We start from the raw sequence: 22,722 nt of genomic DNA, 5'->3' as shown, positions 1-22,722 counted from the left end.
GGAACTTGGGTCTCCAATCTTCATAAACCATGAATAATTTTCCACTTTCTCTCTGGTATACTGAGGGTCAACAGCACGAACCATTGGATAAGGGGATTTATCTCACTAATCAATTCAGTTAGAAATGCAACATTTTGCGAAATTTATTTCAACACCTTAATGCCGGCGCAGGAAAATCTGAATTATAAAGCAAATTCGAAAACGTCTATAATTTGAGACATTGTAGATTAGACCCCTTAGCGTGGAATGACCATAAATTGAATCACGCGAAACTCAACGTGGTTACAACAGAAAAAAAAATCGTGGACTATTTTATTGCCAGTAAGTATGGGCTTCACTAATATTCACTATTTCATACATATAATTTGTCCGTTCACTTACCCTCGATGTACTCCAAAAGTATATTCAGTTGTCGCAATCTTTGCAAAAGAATGCTGTACTTCTGAAATAACGATGGTCTCCCTCGCTTCAACGTGTCATCATTCTGTAGTTTGTGGATTGTGAAACATTTCTGAATTTGAAGACTCGTAAGTTGTGAAAGTATGCATACCGTTATGAGGTTATTTCCGCTCCAGCACGAGAGCATGGTTTTTGAGTTTCGATCTTGTTTAATGTTTACTTTCTGAATCAGCGTTGCAAGACTCATCATTAAAAACATGTATGTATTTTTTACTTCAGACATTGTTGTGAATTTAGTGTCTTGGATTATGTTTACTTACGTAAAAAGTGTTTGGATTATAAAACGGACGTAGGATTAAAAAATGAGATAAACAGTCAAAAAAATAATATATGACGTCAAAATCTAACGAGGAATCATTTACAGCAGGTTGGCAACACCCGTAAACAACAGAACTACGTTGAAGCGCAATGCACGTGCAACACATTTTTTGCTTTTATATTAATAGGCGGTGTGAGCCAAGAAACAGCAAGCAAGCAAGCTTTTATATTATTATTAGAATTACAATTACTTGCAACCGTAATAAGGCTCATTATATGAATTGGTTCGTTCCTTTCGTAATATGTGTTATATTAGGGTGCGAAAAGTAACAGGAAGGCAAAGGAAGTTCCGAGATTGTGCAAGGTAAGCAACATTTTCTGCACTGATTTTTTTATTTTATTTTCTGCTTACTTTGCAGATGATTTTCGTTGTGAGCTACATATAATACATTAACATGAACAGAACTCATCGTACGTGGAAAACCATATCACTGTAAGTACTTATGAAGATCTGCGATTGATTTAATTGAAGAGACAGATAATTCTCAGCGATGATTCTCTTAAAAAACTGATAAAACAGAAAGAATAAATTATTTTAGAAAATAATGGTAAGTGAAATACATTATTATGTGCTTCAGAAGGAGTGCGTGACTATCGTATGTTACACAAAGCCATAGTTTTTTACACGGAAAAAGGAGAAGATACATTGTAACATTAACGCAACCAGAACTAACTAGCCTAACCTACTCTGATCACATAACACATACTAAGTCAGGGTATGACTTGAGATGACCGGACCCCTATCCGATTTTCTTCATATTTGACATAGTCACTAATTGAGGTACCCTAATCACGAATCTGAAGTTAAAATTTGTCGGAAACGTCTAGAAACTGCGAACGATTGACGCTAGCCTCACGAACCATTGGCGCTAGCCCCACGAACCATTGGCGCGTGGTTAGGTTAGGCAAACATAGTTAAAATTTCGTGTCGTGGTAGTATCAGGATCTAAAAATTGCAAATAATTGCGGTAAAAATTTACTATCCTTCGGACACCTCTAATTTTTTCGTTTCGTCAATTTTTGACATTCGTACTTACGTATCTGCTTCGCGGAACATTCCTGAAGGTGTAGAACATCTAGAAATTGCAAAATAAGCGAAAATAAGGCGTTAGTTTTCGGAATGGAACCTGTCGATTTTCGCGATTTTTTTTGTTTCATAACCAAATATATATATTCCTGATACTACCACGACACTAAATTTTAACTATGTTTGCCTAACCTAACCACGTGCCAATGGTTCGTGGAGCTAGCGTCAATGGTTTGTGGGGCTAGCGCCAATGGTTCGCAATTATTTCCAATTTCTAGATCCTCATACTAACACGACACCAAAGTTTAACTATGTTTGCCTAACCTAACCGAACTAACCTAACCATGTGCCAATGGTTCGTGGGACTAACAAAACACAATCACAACACGTCATGTAACAGTCACGATGCATGATTTTGTACGAAGGTGTACGCACCAAATGCTATTCTCCGTTGGAGAATTAATTTTCAATAAACAACATGAATTTCAGCTATGAAACATTCCCACATCACACAAAACATCTTCCCGATGTTCGACAATGCTACAGGAACTTATTACGGTAAGTAGTTTCTTCTGTAAAAATAAATAAATGTGTCCGAAGAATAGTAAACTAGTACCGCAACTTCTAGACGTTTCCGACAAATTTTAACTTCAGATTCATGATTAGGGTGCCTCAATTGAAGAAAATCGGAGAGGGGTTCGGTCATCTTAAGTCGTTCCAAACATAGAACCTAGCAGGTATTTGGGCCCAAGTTCCATTTGTTTTATTCGCATTTCATCATGCTAGGAATGTAATTTTTACATGGTTTCATTTTGATTTATGTCTGTTAATACATACTGCGGAGTTTTAGCGATCACTTAATATTGTGTTTAATATACGCTTTCATGATTAGGTTAGGCAGGTATGGTTTGGTTCTCTTAGCATTTATATAAAGTCCCTAAATGCATTCTACTAAGGTTCCGATTTACTTCTACATTCATTCCAACTAGTCTATGATACAGTCGATTATCAACGGAAAGAACATTGTCCATTGGAAGCACGCATGCTTGCGTAATGTAATTTATTTTTTTTCAACATAAATAACTTTTTTTGGAATCCAAACAGTGCACATTACTTTAAGGAAGGTTCAAATTTCGTGTGGCAATGATTTCCAAAATTCTACGATAGTTAGTCTCTCTGCTAGGAGAATTTGAAAAAAAAAGGTACCAAGTTCCTTTTGTTTTATTGCGATTTCATCATGCTACGAATGCAATTTTTACATGGTTCAATTTCGGTGTACGTCTGTTAACACATACTGAGGAGTTTTAGCGATTGCTTAAGGTTTTATTCAATATATGCTTTCGTGGTTAGGTTAGGCAGATTAGGTTTGGTTCCCTTAGCTTGAAAATAAAGTCCCTAAATGCATTCTACTAAGGTTCTGATTTACTTCTACATTCAATCCAACACTTCTACGATATTTACTATCGCTTGTCGACGGAGAATATCTTGTCCATGAGAAGTGCGTAAGGTAATTTTCAAGTTGTTTTTTTGACCATAAATAACAATTTTTCGAGTCCAAACATTGCTCATTACTTTAAGGAAGGTTCAAATTTCATGTGACAAAGATTTCCAAAATTCTACGATAATTAGTCTTTGTGCTAGGAGAAATCATAGAAGAATCGGAACCGTTACCGATGACATTGATGAAGATACACAAAGAACACCCATGCCAGACCGGTATTCGAACACAGGATCGCTGAGCTAATCACTCCACCATGCAGGTCAACACCTATATTTTATAACAAATAAGGGTTTCTGAATTAATTAACTTTATCAGGGCACAACATTTCCAGGATATTCACTCTTTATTTCCCAACAAAATTAGGCAATCTCCCATTTCACTTGAAAAATTCTACATTCCTCTTCTCTTGTTTTCTCAATCCCACAAAGCTTAGGCAGTAGTACATCATCTATATGTGCCAAACAGTAAGCGACACAGTTACCTGAATTTTTTTCGCAAACTTACTTTCCTTCTTTACAATCAAAGGAACTGATTCATTGGCGACAGAAAGTGTGCACACTTCCCTCTGCCAGCCAGCAAGACCTCAGGACTAACCTGTCAATCAACTTGCTTAGTTAACACAACCATTACCCCTTAACCTTTTGCATCCCGAGCATCTCGATCGAGATCCTACATGTAACCCTTGCATCTCTCTCGATCGAGATCCTCTAGCATGCTCGTAGATATGACGTTATAATTTTGCTATTTTTAGCTGGATTTGTGATTTTCTTCTTTTATACATTATTGTTAACACACTTATTAAACAATTATGACTCTTGCACTTTTTGGTGTCAAACAATAAAGGTGGGAAAATGGCACCTTTTTTTGTGCTTCCTCACAAAGGAAAAATAATTCCAACAAACAGAGGCCTAATTTGTTAGCAATTCTTTTCGTCGCCACTGGAAACTAGACGGGTACCCAAGGTCACAAGGAATTTTCCTCATGTTGCCACAAAGGGGGGGGGGGGGAAGAGAGGGTTGAGTAAAACTGCACTATTACAAAGAAAAGTTCGAAAGCAAGACAAAAACGTCTTTGTTGCCAAGCATGCATTGTCTAAAAATAGAATGATGCCGCAGATGCAAGAAAGAAGAAGATTTGGCACACTTTCGTCACCCCTTTCCTGGCTATCATTCTAGGAACATCCCATAGCTCAGCGGTGGTGGTTTTGTGCGTGCATCAGTTGGTTTTTTTTTTTGTATATATTCTGAAAGAGTCAGTGGCATGCAGACATGTCGTTTTGGGGGTACACGTCGTTTTCTATTGATCATATGATAATAGTGCAAATATTTTCTTGTTCCTAACACTCCAGCAATTATTTTCATATGTATTGTTACAATGTTTTGTACTTTTTGTCGGGGAGAGGGACCGAAATCCCCATTTTTTCTTAAAAATGTTTGGAATTTTCAGTTACCTCCCCCCCTCCATCCATATATATGCCACATGTGCATAAATTTTATATAGTTTGAATCTATGGTTCATTCTGAGTAAAACAATATATCATTTGTCTGTCTATGGCAATTAGCATCCGATCTACAGTCATTTTTATAAATCTCTGCATTTTACTGAAAATCAGCTCCGGCTGCAAGGGGGTTACATGCGAAAAAGGCTCGGGTGACTAAAGGTTAATGGAATGCAAGAATGTACCTGTGTAAGAATATAAACATGCTTCCAAAAGTTAAACACCCAATGGTAAAAACAACAAAAATGGAAAAGTAAAACTTTGATTAACACAAAATTGCACATGAAGGTAGCAAATGTGTTTATGCATTAAAGTAAACAAGAATTGTGTACAATGATGAAAAAAAAAATTTACTTTGTGTAAGTTATATGATGACGTCACATTTGGGTCATTAACGTAATGATGTTTAAAGGCAAACAATACTTACAATAATATGGTATGTGACCACCTCGGACCTTCACACAAACTTTACAACGATTTTCCATACTTTCAATGAGATCATCAACCATCACAGATGCGAGCAATGGTCATTCCTCCATTAGGGCCGTTTCCAACTCTCTGAGACTGGCTGGAGGAGGTAAACGTGCCGAGACAGCATGCCTGAGGGCATCCCAAAGGATTTCAATGGGATTAAGGTCGGGGGGAATATGCCGGCCACTGCACACGAGAAATTCCTTCATCTTCCAGGTCGTCAAAGATGTATGGCTCGATGGAGATGGGCATTATCGTTCATAAGGAGGAAATCGGGACCAGCAGCTGCAGCATAGAGTCTCACAATGGGGTCTAGGACTTCATTTCTATACTGCGCAGCCATCACAGAACCGCCTTTAAAAATGTGCAGCTCGGGGCGATATCCCATTGAAATTCCAGCCCACACCATGATGCTGCCACCTCTGAATGCATGATGTTCGATGACGTTCTTGGCCTGATTGTGTGTGCCTCATTCTCTCCAGACCCTTGCATGCTTATAATCTGATTCCCGCGCAACTCTAGACTCGTCCGTGAACAGGGCGTTCCACCAATCTGAGACAGTCCAATTGACATGTTGACAACACCACTTTAATCTTGTCCCTCTGGCTTGGACAGTTAGTACAACACAAACATGTGGTATTTGGGCATACAATCCCTTCATGTGGAGCCTTCAGCGCACAGTACTGGAAGATATTGTCTTACCAAGTCCTGCTGCAACCATGGATGGAACAGTTGTTGAGGTTGCTCGTCGATTCTGCTTGGCTACTATAGCAATATATCGATCATCAGAGGGGAAGGTAACCCTTGGACAACCGTACACAGGTCTCCGGACAACTGTTTGGGTTTTTTGGAATTGTTTCCATAATCGAGAAATTACCGAATGATCAGCACCAAAGAAAATAGCGACATCTTTGATTGACTGTCCTGCTTCAATGCACCCGACAGCATGCCGGTGCTCACTATCTGTCATTCGTCTTCTTTCAGCCATAGAAACACTAATATTATCAAAAATAACCCTACAAAAGTTACAAACACTTCGTATCATCTTTAAAATGCACCTCAAACCCTTCAACGAAAGTGTGATGATTCTTGCATGAAATCCTCGCTTTTATGCTATTTCAAGAGCATAGATTATGCACCTAGGAACAGATGATTCACTCTCTACTTACAAAAAGGAAGCTTCACATAAAAACTGATATCTAGATCCAAAGCGATTTTCAGTCACTGAAATTCACATACGCTTTCGAAAATTTGCATTGCGTGTTTAACTTTTGGAAGGCAGTGTATGTCATTCTGGTGAAGTTCGGATGAGTCTAGTCTTGTTTCATGAGAAAATAAAAAGTGGATTGACGGATCATCCTGCGTGGATGAAGTGTACACATGGTCAAAACGGGCTGCAACAAGGCATGCTGAGGGCCGCATGCAGCCTGCGAATTTGATGTGGCTGCTCTAAAGGATAGAAAAAGAAACATTTAAAATATATTGAACTGAAATGTTATTTGTAGGAATATTGGATTAGAAAATAGGCAAATTACATATTTAATAATATTACATTATATCCTTAATTACCATACTTAAGGGGAGGAGATACAGTTATGCACCAATTGTGGATTTATTTCAATATTGCCCGAATCGGCACTGCTACTAGAAATAACCCTGGGTGTATCCAAGAGTTTGAATTTCTCTCAATGTTGCAAGTGGAAGCGTTTTTTTAATGTTGATTATTGAGCTGGACACGATGTTTGAAAAATATGATGAATAAGAATTTTCGGAATCCCATGTATTCCTTATGGGGAATCAACGTCAACATAAAGTTACGGCTAATGAAATGGAAGTTTTGACTTTTCTTCTTGTGAAATTTATCTTCAAACTGCCCTCTTCCAGTTTACATCTTTTTCTCTTCCCTCCATCGGAAGTTTCATATTCCCAAAAGAAGCAATCAGATCATACTCCCACATGATCAATGCTTTTCTCCTTGCCTCCTGGCAATGTTGTCAAACCTGATGCGCATAAAAGAACTAAATTTAACCACAAATGTAGTTAAAACTGACTTTCATGGAGCTAGATTTACGATGGCTGGATAAAGTGCCTCCTAGGGTAATGTTAGTTGTCAAAGGGGTGGGGGCACTGCTGTTATCGTTAACTCTAAATTGATGGCAATTTATTCTTAGTTTTCAATATCTAGATCTGGCGGCATCACCCATCTCAATAATCCACCGATGGTCATATGAAATCAAAAATAAAGAATTCCCTGATAACAATATTATGTCAATTTCACGTGAAACAGCACTATAAAGAAGTAGCTGGGGAGGTAAGAGAGAGTGGAGCGACGCAGCCAATATAACAATATCATGTCACGTGCAAAATGTATAATTATGACAAAAGTTGGTGTATGTGGGCCGGAACCAGTGATGGCATCATAGTGGGGCACAGGGGTGGGCATTCCAGTTCACAGCTGAACGAGTTCACAAAAGAGCCAGATCTGGCTCCAAGAGAGCTAAGTTGGCACACTGCTACGGATGGAAGAGCTTGGGAAGAGTTTTGTGGGGACTGTGTTGTATGCCCTTAATATAATTTGCTTCAAACCTTGAGCTAGTAATAAAATTTTACAATGAATAATGTGCAGGGTTGTTTTTTTTTTTAATATCATGCTTCATAGTGCTTTCAGATTCTTTCTTTTTCATTTACAGATTTACTGCAATGAGGAAAACACAACCAAGCCACAGTGGTGTACCAAGTGACTTTGAACAAAAATGATTCTTTAGCAGATTGTGTGTCTGTGTAATGCAAGCACAGAGTGGCTGATGTTGAACCTTAGAAAAGTGTTCTTGCACTGAAATTTTAAAATTTTTGCATGAAGATAGATAAGTGTCCAAGCCATAAATCGGAATAATTCCATACTAAACATGAGTATTCATCTTTCTTATTTACTTTCCAATACAGTCAGTTCCAGTAAGTGTATTGACAATCTGAAGGATGCATGGAGGTCCTCATCAGAATCAAACGAGGCACCAAGTCAGATGAGTATTGCCTATGCACTTCCAGAAGTCCCACTAAGTCAAAATAGTACTACCTATGTACTTCCAGAAATTCAACCAAGTCAGAAGACTACTGCCTATCTACTTCCAGTAGGTCCACCAAGTCAGAAGAGTACTGCCTCTGCACTTACAGAAGTCCCACTAAGTCAGAAGAGTACTACCTATGTACTTCCAGAAATTCAACCAAGTCAGAAGACTACTACCTATCTACTTCCAGTAGGTTCACCAAGTCTGAAGAGTACTGCCTCTGCACTTACAGAAGTCCCACTAAGTCAGAAGAGTACTACTACCTATGTACTTCCAAGTCAGAAGAGTACTGCCTATGTACTTCCAAGTCAGAAGAGTACTGCCTATGTACTTCCAGAAGTCCCAATAAGTCAGAATAGTACTACCTATGTACTTCCAGAAATTCAACCAAGTCAGAAGACTACTGCCTACCTACTTCCAGAAGTTACACCAAGTCAGCAAAGTACTGCCCATGTACTTCCAGAAGTTCAACCAAGTCAGAAGAGTACTACCGCCTATGTTCTTCCAGAAGTTCCACCAAGTCAGAAGATCACTGCCTATGCATTTACAGAAGTCCCACTAAGTCAGAAGAGTACTACCTATGTACTTCCAGAAATTCCACCAAGTCAGAAGAATACTGCCAATATATTTTCAGATATTGAACCAAATGAAAAGAGGAAAAGTTCTCCAGTGGACACACATAAGGGTATTGCTATCAATGTGCCTACATCTTTGTCACAGCACCATGTCAATAATATAAGTAAATTTACAGAAAGGAATGAGATCACCCTCGCCAGCCCTCTTAACAGGACTGCAGCTGCTGTTAATACATCTACTGAGAAATTGAAGAGTCCGTCTGGTGTCAGATTTCAAATAGAGAAAGAGTCAAATGGTGTAATTGTGCAAGTATTATTAGGTGATAACAGTAGAAGCATTCTTAAGAAAAATTACAATACTGCACCTTCTCTGCTAAGGAAACCACATGTAAGTAATACACACAAATTTATAAATGCAAATAAAGATGTTTCCTGTCTCTTGACTGAAAACAGTGCCAAAAGTTTTCTGCCAAATCAACAAGTACCTATGGCTAGTACTTCCTTCCTTGGGCTAGCACATGAAGATACTACTGTGAGTCCTACCGTAACTGAAGATAACAAAGTATCAAATATTCTAGTAAGTGATATCGAAACACTTCAAGTTGCAAAATGTGAAAATAGCGAAAAGTTGAAACATGAGATTCCTTTCAAAAGTGTGCCTTCAGATAATGCTGATGCCCTATCTGCGGTGATAACTGATCATGTATTGAATTTTCTTAGCAATGACATTGACAGACTGATAAGTTCTGTAAAGCAAGATCGTTCTGAAAATTGTCCTCCCTTGCATCAAGTGCAACAAACTCCAAACCGAAATACCGATAGCTTCAGGTCTATGCAGCCTAAAGCTTGTAGTGATGCTGGAAATAGTGCCAACAAGACTGTTGCTGACAAAACTGTTACAATACAAGAAGTGTAAGTATCAATTTCTCTCCATTATAAATATTGATGTAAAATGTTCTGATGTGAATAAGAGCCTGGATTTTGCCCTAATGCCTATCCTGTTCCTGGGAACAGTTTTTTAAGCTTTCAGTACAGAAATACAGTTCAAGGCACAACAATCCCAATATTTATTCATACTTTGGTGCAGTTAAAGAGGATGAAGGGAGTGTGTAGGTAAAATTTTTTATTCCTGTTTTGTTATTTTTGTTGTTGAATAAGTTTCAAAGGGCCACTGCCTTCATTAAACCTTCATGGGTAGTGCAAGAAAAGTTAAGTCGATGATTGTGTACGGTTCCAGAGACTGGGTTTCTTACAGGGGTTGTTCGCGTTATATCCGACCATTTTTGATGGGTACTCACCTTAAGAGATACCACACCACCACCACCAATCATGTTCTATTGGACCCCCAGCATTGTGGACTACCGCCCCACATCGCAGTTTCCATTGCAGCAAGCTCTGGCGCAGGACAGACATGGGAATTCTGTCCCACTGCTCCCTGCAAGCTTTCCATAGATCATCCAGGATGCACGGGCGGCGATGTTGAAGACGTCATTTCAACAGTCCAAATGCGCAAAAATCCATTGGACTGGGTTTTCACAGGAATGTCTGCAAATGGAATGACACGAATTTCTAATTCCTCTGCCATTTCCTGATAAAAACGTAGTGATGTTCTGGTGGTATGACTCGAAGCCTTGTCCATATGGATCATCACCTGGTTTGCATCCATTCCATGCAATTGTGGGATGTCTCTTTGATAGATAGGTGTCAGAATGGAGTCTTGGAAGTATCTGGCATTCACCTTCACGTTTTTGTCCACCTTGCGTTTCATCAACTTACCCTCATATCCAAATCCCATCACAACCATAAAGCCACGAGGGAAACTTTCCCTACACTGACTAACAAAGTTGCTGCGCACCTTGCCGTCAATGTCATGGTATGTGATCACCCGAATGTGACCACCAGCAGTGAAATGGACATATGATTCATCCATTGTGACAACTTTCTTCCATTTGGAACCCATCAGGTACTTTTCATACAGTTTCCTGCAGTTCGTCTTCGGCAATGTGACGTGGTAGAAGATGGTGTACACTGGCCTTCCGCACACACTTCAACCTGAGGCGCTTGCAAATTGTTTTGTTCACAGTTGACGGTGCGAGGTGAAATCTGTGGGCCATATCATGTTGAGTCGGGGGATTTTCTTGGCATGCCAATCGACGGATCCCCCTTAGCACTACGGGTGACACTTTGCTTGCAGCCCTTCTCCTGGTGGTTTCCGTGGGTGAATGTTTCACAAGGAGAGCCTGTTGTGTGTAACGGGCCACAATAGCTTTCGCAGTAGTCACCCCGAGTGATAACCCATTTTCCCGACACTGTTTCACAATGCATACATATGAAAACTTAGCATGGAAAAGGGCCATTACGTAACCCTCCCAATACTGGTTGATTTTCGGCACCATTTGATAACATTCACTAACAACTCACGCACCTACAAGGTCAGACACAACACTGCTCCCGCCAGCAGACCCATCGTTCCAGCATGATACACCAGGTGGCAGCACAGAATCGACAATGGTCGGATATAAAGCGAACAACCTCTGTAAAATATGCTAAATTAATGGTGTAAGATTTCAAATCCTCAATTATTATGATTAGATATTTTCTTTTGACAATTGAAGTGAAAGCAAGAACTACCATTTGCAAGCTGGTATTGAGTTTCCACTCGCAATTTTAGAAATTGAAATTATATGTTTTGTTCTACGTTAGCCAGGCACAGAACGGAAGACTGGTTTTTCAGTAAAAACTATACGACGCACGGTTTTAGAAGCGATATCGGGCAGAGCCACGGAGAGGGTGTGCGTTGCGACCAGCCAATGGCAGGAGTGCAACGTTGTACAGTTAGGAGACTGCGGCACACGAGTTAAACACCAAGTTCTGTATTTTTCTTGCGTGCAAGAAGTTTTCATAAAACTCGCCACTTTAAGGTTCCTCATAAGATGGGACACTACATTTTGAACCTGACTGTCCAAGTCCCATGAATTTCCGTCGCATACAGCCGGAGTTATCGTTTCTCGAAGAAACACGGGAAACAACACGTCTCTACACACACACACACACACACACAATGACCCTTTCGTTTTCCTTCCCTGTTCCGTCTGTTGTTTTTACGTTGCCACCCTGTTGACCCCGATGAGTTGTTGTGTCTTGATATAGCTATGGGTGTCAAACTCGGCTGAATATGCTGACAAAACAATGTGTGATAAATGACGATGCTCATCAGTTTCATCATATTATCACTCCTCCTCACCATCGCGATTAGCCAAAAGTAGCAGAAGAATGATGCTTAATAACAAATATCAAACTCACAAACTGTTGGTCATTTGAGGCAACAAAACATCAAAGTGGAAGCATGAAACTTTACATGTGTAATCACTATATGGGAATTCTATTGTTCATAAAATGGTCAGTCTTGTTAGTGCCCTCCTCTTTTTTCAGTCATGCAACATCTGAATCTGCTGTGTGCTCTGTCTTTCGATAATTTGACATTTTTTTTTGTGTTACATATGTAAGTACGTGATAGACAATTGTCATCCAAGCATGCGACTATCATTAACTTTGTAATATCATGTCACATAGAAGTGAAGTAGAACTATGCAGCTGAGCTTAAAACAAAGACAAAGAAAGAATGGTAGTGAAAACTGTTGGCATTGAGATATAGATCGGTATGAGTCTGTTTCCGGTATACACTATGTCCCAAGGATTCGTCTGGCTTGCGTTTGATGAGAATATCCAGGAACGGCAGGCTGTTGTTCTTCTCAGTCTCCATGGTGAACTTGATATTTAGGTGTCAATTGTTTAGGTGGTGTAAGAATTGCTGAAGAGTTTCTTTACCGTGCGGCCAGACGATGAAGGTGTCATCGACGTATCCGTAGAAGGCGGCAGGTTTCAGCAGAGCTGTGCGCAGGACTTTGTGCTGAAAGCTTTCCATGAAAAAAAAAATCGCTATGGCAGGCGAGAGTGGGGAGCCCATTGCCACACTGTCGGTTTGTTCATAGTACTGTCCACCGTAGCTGACGTAGGTAGAGGTCAGTGTGTGTTTGAACAGCCTGATGATTTCTGGTGTAAAGTGGCATTCCAGAAATTCAAGTGAATCTTGAAGTGGCACTTTGGTGAAGAGTGACACCACGTCGAAGCTGACTAAGATGTCATCTGGTGATGTTTTGATCTGCTGCAGCATCTCGATGAATTCTGCTGAGTTTTTCACACGGTGTTCACATTTCCCTATGAGTGGTTGAAGCTGGGCTGTCAGGAATTTGGCGAGTCTATACGTTGGGCTTCCAATGGCGCTGACGATTGGTCTTAAGCCTCGGCTGGATGTTTCTCTCAACAGCTGAAAACGGCTCCTCCTTCTAAAAATCTCCTAACACATGCCTCCAATTTCGGTGATACCCTGCAAGGCTTTTCTAGAAGGATACACAGAGTGATGTAATGAATAAAAAATCAATTTGGGATTCTAGTTTGGTGTACAAAAAATTGGAAATTCAGCATTAATTGGATCTGAAAGCAGCTTTAAATGGGGCGTTTGAAGAGTTTTAAACCATTTTAGCATTTAAGTTCAATATTGTGCATCTTAGTGTCGTGAATTTATATAGATAATTCCAAGCATTTGCACAATATCTTCAACAGAAATTACATAATTTTATTAAAAAAAAGACAAATATTTAGTTCCCACGCCTTCTGCAAGTTCGAGGATTTTCCGCTTATGGGGCTGCTGTTGCTTCTGGGCGAGCAACCCTCTGAATGTGTATTCTCCCATCTGCGGCACCGGTCATGTGCCGCTCAGAGCAGAGGAGGGGGAGGGTTTCACACTGCAATTTGTAAACTTATCTTGCTTTGACATCTGGTTTATGTTTTGTCCACGCAAAGACCTTGGAACTCAGAGAAGTGCATTCATTCCTTCAGTTGTGGCTACTTGCAAAATACAAGACAGACAGTCTTGCAAGTCGAGGAAGTGAATCGCCATCACTTAGTTTACACAAATTACATCGGTTCATACAAGTCTGATCCGAAACAAGAAAGCCAGTTACTTCGTTGACGTACTCTGTGATGCTCTCCGATTTTTTTTTACATATCTAGGTTATATGCATCATAATGGGAATTGAAGAAAATGTATAATGGAAGAGGGTGGTTCAGAGATTCCCATTTTTGCATTTTGACTTTTGTTTTTACCTAATACAATAATTATACTTATACTATACGGTGAGACCCAAGAACTGACTTATTTTAATTTATTGAGGCTCAAAGTAAATGATAAAATAAAAATTTAAATTAACGTTCATCATCATCATATTATTATTATTATTATTATTATTATTATTATAAAACGTAAAGTGCAAAATTTAATAGGACGAAACTGCTCTGTGAGTTTGCTGTGGAGTAACAAAATTTTAATAAATTTATTTACAAACCATGAATTTCATCTGAAATTAATGATCTCTCCGATCGCATAGTGGTAACGTCATCACCTTGTAATCAAGGGTTCCCGGGTTAGGGTCCCACTTTAAACTGTAGGTCCAATCCCAATTAGCCTATCTGTGCATAACATAGGACTTAATACAAAAAATAATGTAAGATTATGTAAAAATTGACAATTTTGACTGACGTGTCGGCATTAAATGAACCTAAAAATTAAAAGACAAATTATACAAAAATAACAGAAAATTTACGAAGGGGGAAATTTATGTTACTGGTTGGAAGATGTAGAGGCTGGGGAAAATGAGACAGGAGACTCTTTCCTGGAATCCCCTTCAATTTGAACAGTGACTTGACATTGGTAACATTAACTAAGGAAGCATTCATTCATTAACTGACATTCGAGCCTATAGGACTTATGACCTTGCAGTGCATCACAGTCAGAAATCTGGTGAAATCTTAATATTTAGTTTCAAGTGGGATCCAAACCACTCCTTCGGGAGCGGCGTTCCTTCACCGGCTATTGAACCCATGGCCCTCTGATTACAAGGTGTTACCATTAAGCCACCTGGTAGGCCCTCCTTAGTAATGAATAATATTTGAATACAATTGAATTGTGTTCCTTTTCCAGCAGTTTAGCGAGTAAAATTTTAAAATTTCGCTTACACTCGAAACTAGGGCGACTTTTTTTTTCGCCTCATTTTAGCTGGAAGGAGACTTGGGAGAGTCTAGAACTTGTAATACAGAAAACTAACTTTTATTTATAACTCTTTTATCTCTCTGTGTGTGTAAAACCATAGTATCTTTTTCAAGATTAGGTCTTGTTCCATTTTCCCTCCTGTGTTCTTTGCTCTCTCTCCCTGGCTCTTCAGATATAGAGCTTCCTTCATTTCTTGCCCTTCTCTTTCTCTCTCTCCCTCCACTTGCTCATTCTCTATTTCGCATTCTCTCTTTCTATGGATTTCTCTGTATGCCTCTCTTTTTGTTTCTCTTCCTTCCTTTATCTCTTTATCATTCTGTACTGTTTCTTTTCTTTGTTCCTTTTCTCACTCCATCGTGAGAAATGTTTATCTTCATTTCTCTCAATCCACCCCTCCCTCTGTTATTATAGTCTGTTTTGGTTGGTTTTCCTCTTCCTTTTCCTCTCTTTCAGTCTGTGTTGCCTCTTTATTTCCACTGGAGGCACATGGCACAGTGGTTCGGATCCCACTTTAAACTGTAGGTCCACTCCCAATTAGCCTTTCTGTGCATAAAGTGGACTTAAAACCACAAATCAATCAATCAATCTTTATTTTCACTTTCATTCTCTATCCTTTGGTTTTTAAGCATCACACTCCAACCTCCTTTAGCCTCCCCCACCCCTAGGGGTGCAGTCCTCCACTGGTACCTATTTATTTGAGAATTAGTGAACCCCAGAGTCACTTTATGAAGAGAGAGGGCCGCAAAAATCCGACCTCACAAAACACGCCCAGGAACCTAATCTTAGTTTCCAGCAGGCCAGTGAGACGCCCAGCCGACTTTACAAAGGGAAAACTTCCCTGTTATTGTCCTTCAATACTTTTTTTTTTTTTTTGGAAATCAACTTTAATCTCTATTTTTTCATTCCAAAAAGAATAGTTTCGGAGAATTAGAGATTATAAAAAGGAATTCACCTTGGCTTTTCTGTCACTTTTGAGCCGAGGACTATTTAGGGGAGGGAGATGCAGAGGGCACTGGCATATGCAGAGGGGGTGCTAAAGGAGCTACAGCCCCCCCCTGAAATTTTTAGAAAATAAAAAATTCAAATGAAGGTAGTAATAAAGTCGAAAAAACTCAAAATGACCCCCAATAACCATTTGTGTGTTTGAATTACTGTTAAAACGAAGGTTTATAATTGTAATTTGAGCTCATACCAAATGAAAATAAAACACCAACACTGAAATTGATTTACGGCAATGTATTCTATGATTCAACCAAATATTTAATCTCCCTCTGTTCAGTAAAGGTTAGATTCATGACACGGAACCCGCATTCACATTCAGTTGTAGATATTGGTACAATTTCAATTGAATTCACATAATCCTTGACCTTGAGTGAGGTGAAAATGTGTCTTGGCTGACATGATTTCATAAAACACACGTTCTTAATCGTCTAAATGCCATGTGTGTGCATTTAATAGGACCATGTTAAAAAATAAACCTGTCTTCAAAGCGGCCATTCATACTGTGCAATTAAGATTGAAAACAATGCTTTCAAACGTATGGTTTTCCTCGATCGAGGACCACCTCGACTTATTTTTATAAAACACAACAAAATACTACAGATCTCAACAAGCTCTCGAAGAAGATTATATGACCAAGCGACTCAACATACGTCAGAAACGCCGCCCAGTTTTAGTGTTCGATACAAGAGTACGTGTGAATCACCAGAAGTCTGAAAAATACCAAATACATAGCATTTAAAAGAGACAGCCAGGGGTCCCAATTTTTCAAAAACACTGGGTGGGCTCAAAAATTTGAATTCACAAATCACATAAATTATTGGGTGGGCTCGGGCCCCACAGACCCGTATAAATTGGTGTCACTGTACACAGTCACCATAAATTGCATAACGAAAATTTTTTGTATGTAGCTATGGTGTGGTAAACTTAATTGAATCCAAATGGAACACCATAAGTACGATATAGTTTACAAGTGGGTTGGAAATAATGATCCCCAGTTGAGATGTGTCGTTCATAACTAGAAATTTGATGTTTCAAAAGAAGACGTGGGGAAAATCCCTCCTATTGTCCCTTCAAATGACACCCTGCATTAAAATTAATAGATATTAGCTACTTTCAAATGACAAAATTCTGATTTTCAGTTTCATCCTCTTCCAAAGGAGAACAAAAAGAGTTTTATATGTTTCGAAATTATCTGTTTTTAAAATAACCATAAATTCTAAAAATAAAAAAAAATGTATTTATTTAAAAAAAAACAGGAAATCTGTGTGTGCTCTTCTAAAATGGAATTTTCAATGCCCCAACTTTATGTGCGTGTGTGTATAACACACACACACACACACGCACGCACGCACGCACGCACGCACGCACGCACGCACGCACGCACACACACACACACACACACACACACACACACACACACACACACAGAGAGAGAGAGAGAGAGAGAGAGAGAGACATATATATGGAGGACAAATTTTGTACCTTAAAGATGAAAAATGTTCCTGCGCTACTGTTTATGCACCATCCAAGTTCACAAGTTCAGCCCCCCAAAATAAAATATATAGAAAATTATAATCTCTAATTCTTCGTACGCCAGTGCCAGAGGGTATCAAGTACTGAAATTAAATAATAAAAATATATGTTTTTAGTATTTGTTGTATAATCGAAGGTTATTTATTTCTGCGGAACTTATTGGAAGGCAATGATTAGCTATATTGGGAACATACGGTTGTGAAGGCCAGTGTCAAAGACGATTTATGCACACTGAAACTAACCAAGAAATTTACTTTTCGTCTACTGGATCCAACCTTCTTTTTTGTTATTCAATAAATATTCGATCCTTGATCTATTTGACATTCATTTCCCATTGAATTTTTTTGCGATATTAACTACACCTAAGCTAGATAAAGAATATGTGTTGTTATATCCCTGTTCTTACACCGTCTTTTGCCTATTCAAGTAATAATAATAATACATTATTAATTAATTTACATATTTAATTAATGTCATTAATCTAATGTGAATACTTTAATTTCATCATTTATATTATTATTATTTCTGAGACTTGGTTCGGACTCCCCCCCCCAAATATATTTCTTGATACGTGCCTGCTTTTGACTAATCTTGATTGATTGATTGATTTGTTGGTTTAAGTCCACTTTATGCACAGGAAGTCTAATCGGGACTGGACCTACAGTTGAAAGTGGGATCCGAACCACTGTGCCATTTGCCTCCACCGGGTATCAGACAGACTAATCTTGAGTAATAGAGGTCCTGAGTTCGGCGGTTATGCACAGAATGGTATTTGAAAGGGAACGGGAAGTCCTCCATCTGCTTACTAATATTTGGTTATTGTGGCGAGACTATATATGTACAATTTATAATATATCGATGCTTCAAGAGTAGTTGCTGGAAATTTTGCAAATACCTCACTCTTTACGTGCATCTATCCATTTTGGACACATCAATATCTCCAACTATTAGAGCACAGGCAATTATGATTGTGAACTAATAGCAAAAAGTTTGTTTGTTAAACTTGTTTTAAGACCAATTTATGCACAGAATGGCAAATTGGGACTGGACGTATAGTTTAAAGTGGGATCCGACCCATCCCCCCCTCCCTGCAAGTAAAATATTGAGTGGCCCCCTTAGTGCCAAAAAAAATATGATGCCAGAATGGGAGAGAGGTACAATAGTTAGCTAGTTATCTGCCCTCCCCCCTTCGTTGTACAAGAAATTAACTTTTACCTCAAATATTATGCCTTCCCATTTTTTTGTTATCGACTTATATCACTGTAGTACCTTCTTGGAACTAAATCAGGATGGTCTGAATCTCTGAAAAATAACTGGAAGAAGAATCTGGAAATATTTTCTCTACTTCAACGCAGGGACACAACCAGGAATCACTTTTGGAGGAGGGGGAAGCTTCCCGCTGCCAAATATTTTGTTCTTGATGCTTTGTATTTTTGCTTGAAATATTTTTTTTAATGAAGTTACATATTACACAGATATTAAAAAATACTGTTTTGGTGGAATTGTAAAAAGATAGTAAACACTCCTCTTTTGGACTTTGAGGTGGATGTGCCTTCAGCCCCTAAGCCATCCCCTGGTTCCTCCAGGTCAAGATTCAACGTAAGAGTCGCTCATATTAGCCTTCTAATACTGATTGAGTAATATACTCAAGCAACAAACTTATCCTTCAGTAAAGGGGGTTGAACCGGATATCTAGATTGTCGGTAGTAACCTATCACAAGGTAAATTTCAATCTGCTACGAAGAAATAACTGCGGACTCTAGTCTTGAGTGATAGATAATAAAGCTGTGAAGGAACTCTATTCACTGAAAATTTGTCACTCCATGAAATGCAGCTTGGAAGGACTGACCCCCCCCCCCCCAACAAAATTAAAGAAGGTTGCCACAGGTTAGTAGACCTCAACATCATTATTCATAATTTTAATGCTGCCATTCTTTTTTCGATAGACCAGTGATCATACTGTCTTAAATACTTTTTCATGAAACAAGAACCTTTTTCTTAATAGACCATCAGTGCTCGAATTTGCATAATAATTCTCCTTCACCTACTGCATTATCTTCAAGTTGTTCCACACAAGGATCCTTCCTTCTATCCCCAACACAAACAAGGAAATTTGCAGCAAGGAATTTTCCCTTCGAACACTGCAGATCAAAAAATCGTAACACATTGGAAAATAAGAACTAGTTATACAGAAATGTCCACAAAATGCCAAATTGTAAGAAAAATGAACTTACAAAATTACACAAAATAATGGTCACATTTAACTCATACGTTGTATACCCTGCGTGGTAGAGGATGGGATAATGATTGTCTTTACAGCAAAGGGATAATTTACTATGGCTCCCACCTTTAACTGAGGTTTTCGTCCCCTTTGAAGTAAAATGCAACTAGTGTAGACAATATGGGAAATTCATTTCAGCTCTTATTTCAATATGAAAAGAACTGGGACCCCCCTTGAAAATATTAGGTGGGAAGTTAAATTTTATATATCACGTGTAAAACTAAAAGGTTACGAATTAAGAATTTTGATGTTTATTGTAAAATAAGGATAGACTGGGTGAGCAACTGAATATTTCTACTGGATTGATAACTGTAGACAATTGACACGCTACACTACGTTTACGACAAACTGTGTAGATACAAAGGTATGAGATGAGTGATATTTTCCTATCGATGGACATCTGCGAGCAAGTAAGTTAATTCTGCATTTCGGAGAGGGACCCATATGATAAGTTACTGGGGCCCCTCTGGGTGAGATAATGCGTCACTGCTTGTTATCGCAGACGTCATATATGATGTTACTGGTAACCAGATTTCTCGTTTCGTAAATCGATTTTTTTATAAGCGACACTATATGTGGAATTTCTGTGATTATATAAAAAAATTCAAGAGCGCATTGTGGGGCTCCTACACCCCCCCCCCCCCCATGTTGCGGGGATTGCGGGGGTGGCTGCTACGCCACTGGAGCCACTACGTCTCCACCGAGTATTGAATCCGGGTCCCTTGATTACAAGGTGACAACGTCACCACTATGCCATCGGAGAGGCCCTGATAACACAAAGTGTGAAGCTTCTTGTACGAGAACAGTAACAACAGAATCCTGATTCCAAAGCGGAGAATTTATATTTTAGGTGTTTTACTACATAATCTATGTTAGTTGGCCATTTTACTGTAACAAAATGAATGTACCGACGCAAGCAAAAAGAAACATGCAGCTTCACAGTGCATAGGCTGGTGATCTCTCAGAACGATGCGTAAGGTTTTTTTCAACTAAGGAAAGGAAAACAGTTATTTTTCAGGGTTTCGGCACATCTGTCAATGGCCAGTGGGAACGACCATTCATTCTCCCCCTCTCCCTGCCAGATTGTAAAAGCAGCGAGGTCGGGTTGCTGAAACTGGGTAACGATGGTAAGAATATGGGAGATTTGTGACTGGGAAAAAAGGAGAATTTCTTGAAAGCGACGTCAGCGCCTCCCTCGTGTTCCCTTCGTGCTGTTGTTAGAACGGAACTAACGACACCCTCGAAATTTGGATTTCTTTCAACATCCAGCCGAGGCTTAATGGCACTGCAGTCTTACGTATTTTGGGAAGTCCGTACAGTCGTGGCGGTATTGTTCTGTCCGGTGTCAATTTGTCCTGGATCGGTTTTGGAAAAGGTGTTTTCTTTAAAAGTACTCTGGTCTTCTTTCAACTGCTGCTGTGGGATCTCGGGGGACTTTTCTGTATGTAGAGTCTGCTAGAAGATCTGAAATTTTCTTGTTGTATATACACCGGGTTGATGCTCAGAACTGCACTTGTACCATGAAGATGAGAGTGATGTTAGCTCTCGAAAGCTTGTAATCATTTCCACAACTCACCTGGTCAATAGCCCAAGAGAATCTGTTCATCATTCGTCGCCAGGAAAGCTTCAAGTCTTACTTATGTAAGATGTTAGTTCTCGACTCAGATCAAACGAGGCTTATCACACATAAATACTTGCTTAAGAGTTTAAGGTTCAGTAGAGTATAATATGAATTTTATTATAGGATTAAACAGTAAATTATTAAAGGATAATGCTCATAATTTTTTCCTTTACAGAGGGACAAGCCGTGTGATCCACTGCCCAGTGTGTAGAAAGGAATTTACATGGGTGAGAATACTTTGTGGCCACATGATGAGAGAGCATGGCCGTAAGCGGTATCAGTGCGGTGACTGCCCTAGTAGTTTCCACAAGAAATCCAAGCTGCGCTACCACCAACGGAAACACACTGGTGAATTTCCATACCAATGTGAAGTTTGCAACAAGAAATTTCACGAACAAGGTGTTCTAAACACCCATGTGAAAATTGTTCATGAGAAGTTAAACGTGCTAACGAAATGTACATATTGTGGACTCGTCCTCCTAGAGGGTAGTTTGAGAACACATTTGATGAAGCACGAGGGACATACGCCATACAAGTGTGACATGTGTGGTGCGAGCTTTACCTGTAAACGTATGGTGAAACGTCACATCGAAACACACGACACTAGTGTTGTTCCGTGTCATATTTGTGGAAAAGCTTGTAAAAAAAGTACTTTGAGGAAACATGCAAGAACGCACAAGGAAAGAAGATTATTTCAGTGCGAAATTTGCGGTTCCAAACTGGCAAATTCAGGTACATTGAAGTTTCATATGACTGTACACACTGGGGAACAGCCACATGTGTGTGAAGTGTGTGGTAAGAAATTTGCCCGTATATACAATTTGGCAACGCACTTAAAACTCCATGCAGGTATCAAGCATATTGTATGTGAAATTTGTGGGAAAACGTTTTCACAGAAATGGAATCTTCGTAAACATGTAGAATCCTGCCATAAGTGAAACATTGTAATTGTTTGTTCTTTGCTGCTTCAGTTAAAATAAAGTCATGAAAATAGTGAACATGATTTTTCCTTGCTAGTAGCTATGCACTAGCCTATAGCAGTGAGCGTGGCAAATCTTTACCACCCATATGTATGTACAGACAATCTGTGGCCCAAACCTCTTAAGTACCTTAGGGTTTTTCGTGAAATTCAAGTACTGTGCTTAAATTCAATTAGTATGCTTAACTTACACTTAACTGCATCAGCAAAATCTTAGAATATTAGTGTGATGCAGCTGCATGGAGCAACACAACTGTTAAATTTCAAAATGTACCATTGCATG

General features: G+C 39.1%; 2 protein-coding genes across 5 annotated transcripts in view; one reads left to right on the top strand and one right to left on the bottom strand.

Annotated features, from left to right (window-relative positions):
• LOC145988860 (uncharacterized) overlaps positions 1-713 on the bottom strand; it is a 36,427-nt gene extending 35,714 nt beyond the window's left edge. Inside the window, exon 1 of the mRNA XM_083124107.1 lies at positions 382-713. The gene's annotated coding sequence lies outside the window, so the exon portion shown is untranslated. The remainder of the gene's footprint in view (positions 1-381) is intronic.
• On the top strand, positions 301-22,452 carry LOC145988855 (uncharacterized). 4 transcript variants are annotated; one of them, XM_083124096.1, is made up of 3 exons: positions 301-321; positions 7,965-9,826; positions 21,636-22,452. In XM_083124096.1, the coding sequence occupies exons 2-3, from the start codon at positions 8,181-8,183 to the stop codon at positions 22,396-22,398; spliced, it is 2,409 nt and encodes an 802-aa protein (XP_082980222.1). In that variant the 5' UTR covers positions 301-321; positions 7,965-8,180; the 3' UTR covers positions 22,399-22,452. The 4 variants fall into 4 exon arrangements, with proteins under 4 accessions (XP_082980222.1, XP_082980218.1, XP_082980220.1 ...); XM_083124092.1 differs by lacking the exon at positions 301-321 and adding an exon at positions 868-1,081; XM_083124094.1 differs by lacking the exon at positions 301-321 and adding an exon at positions 1,136-1,210.
• The last annotated feature ends 270 nt before the right edge of the window (positions 22,453-22,722 follow it).

Source organism: Lepisma saccharinum, chromosome 6, assembly GCF_977018435.1.
Source record: "Lepisma saccharinum chromosome 6, izLepSacc3.1, whole genome shotgun sequence".
Classification (NCBI taxonomy): domain Eukaryota; kingdom Metazoa; phylum Arthropoda; class Insecta; order Zygentoma; family Lepismatidae; genus Lepisma; species Lepisma saccharinum.
This window is presented reverse-complemented; position numbering and strand designations above follow the sequence as displayed.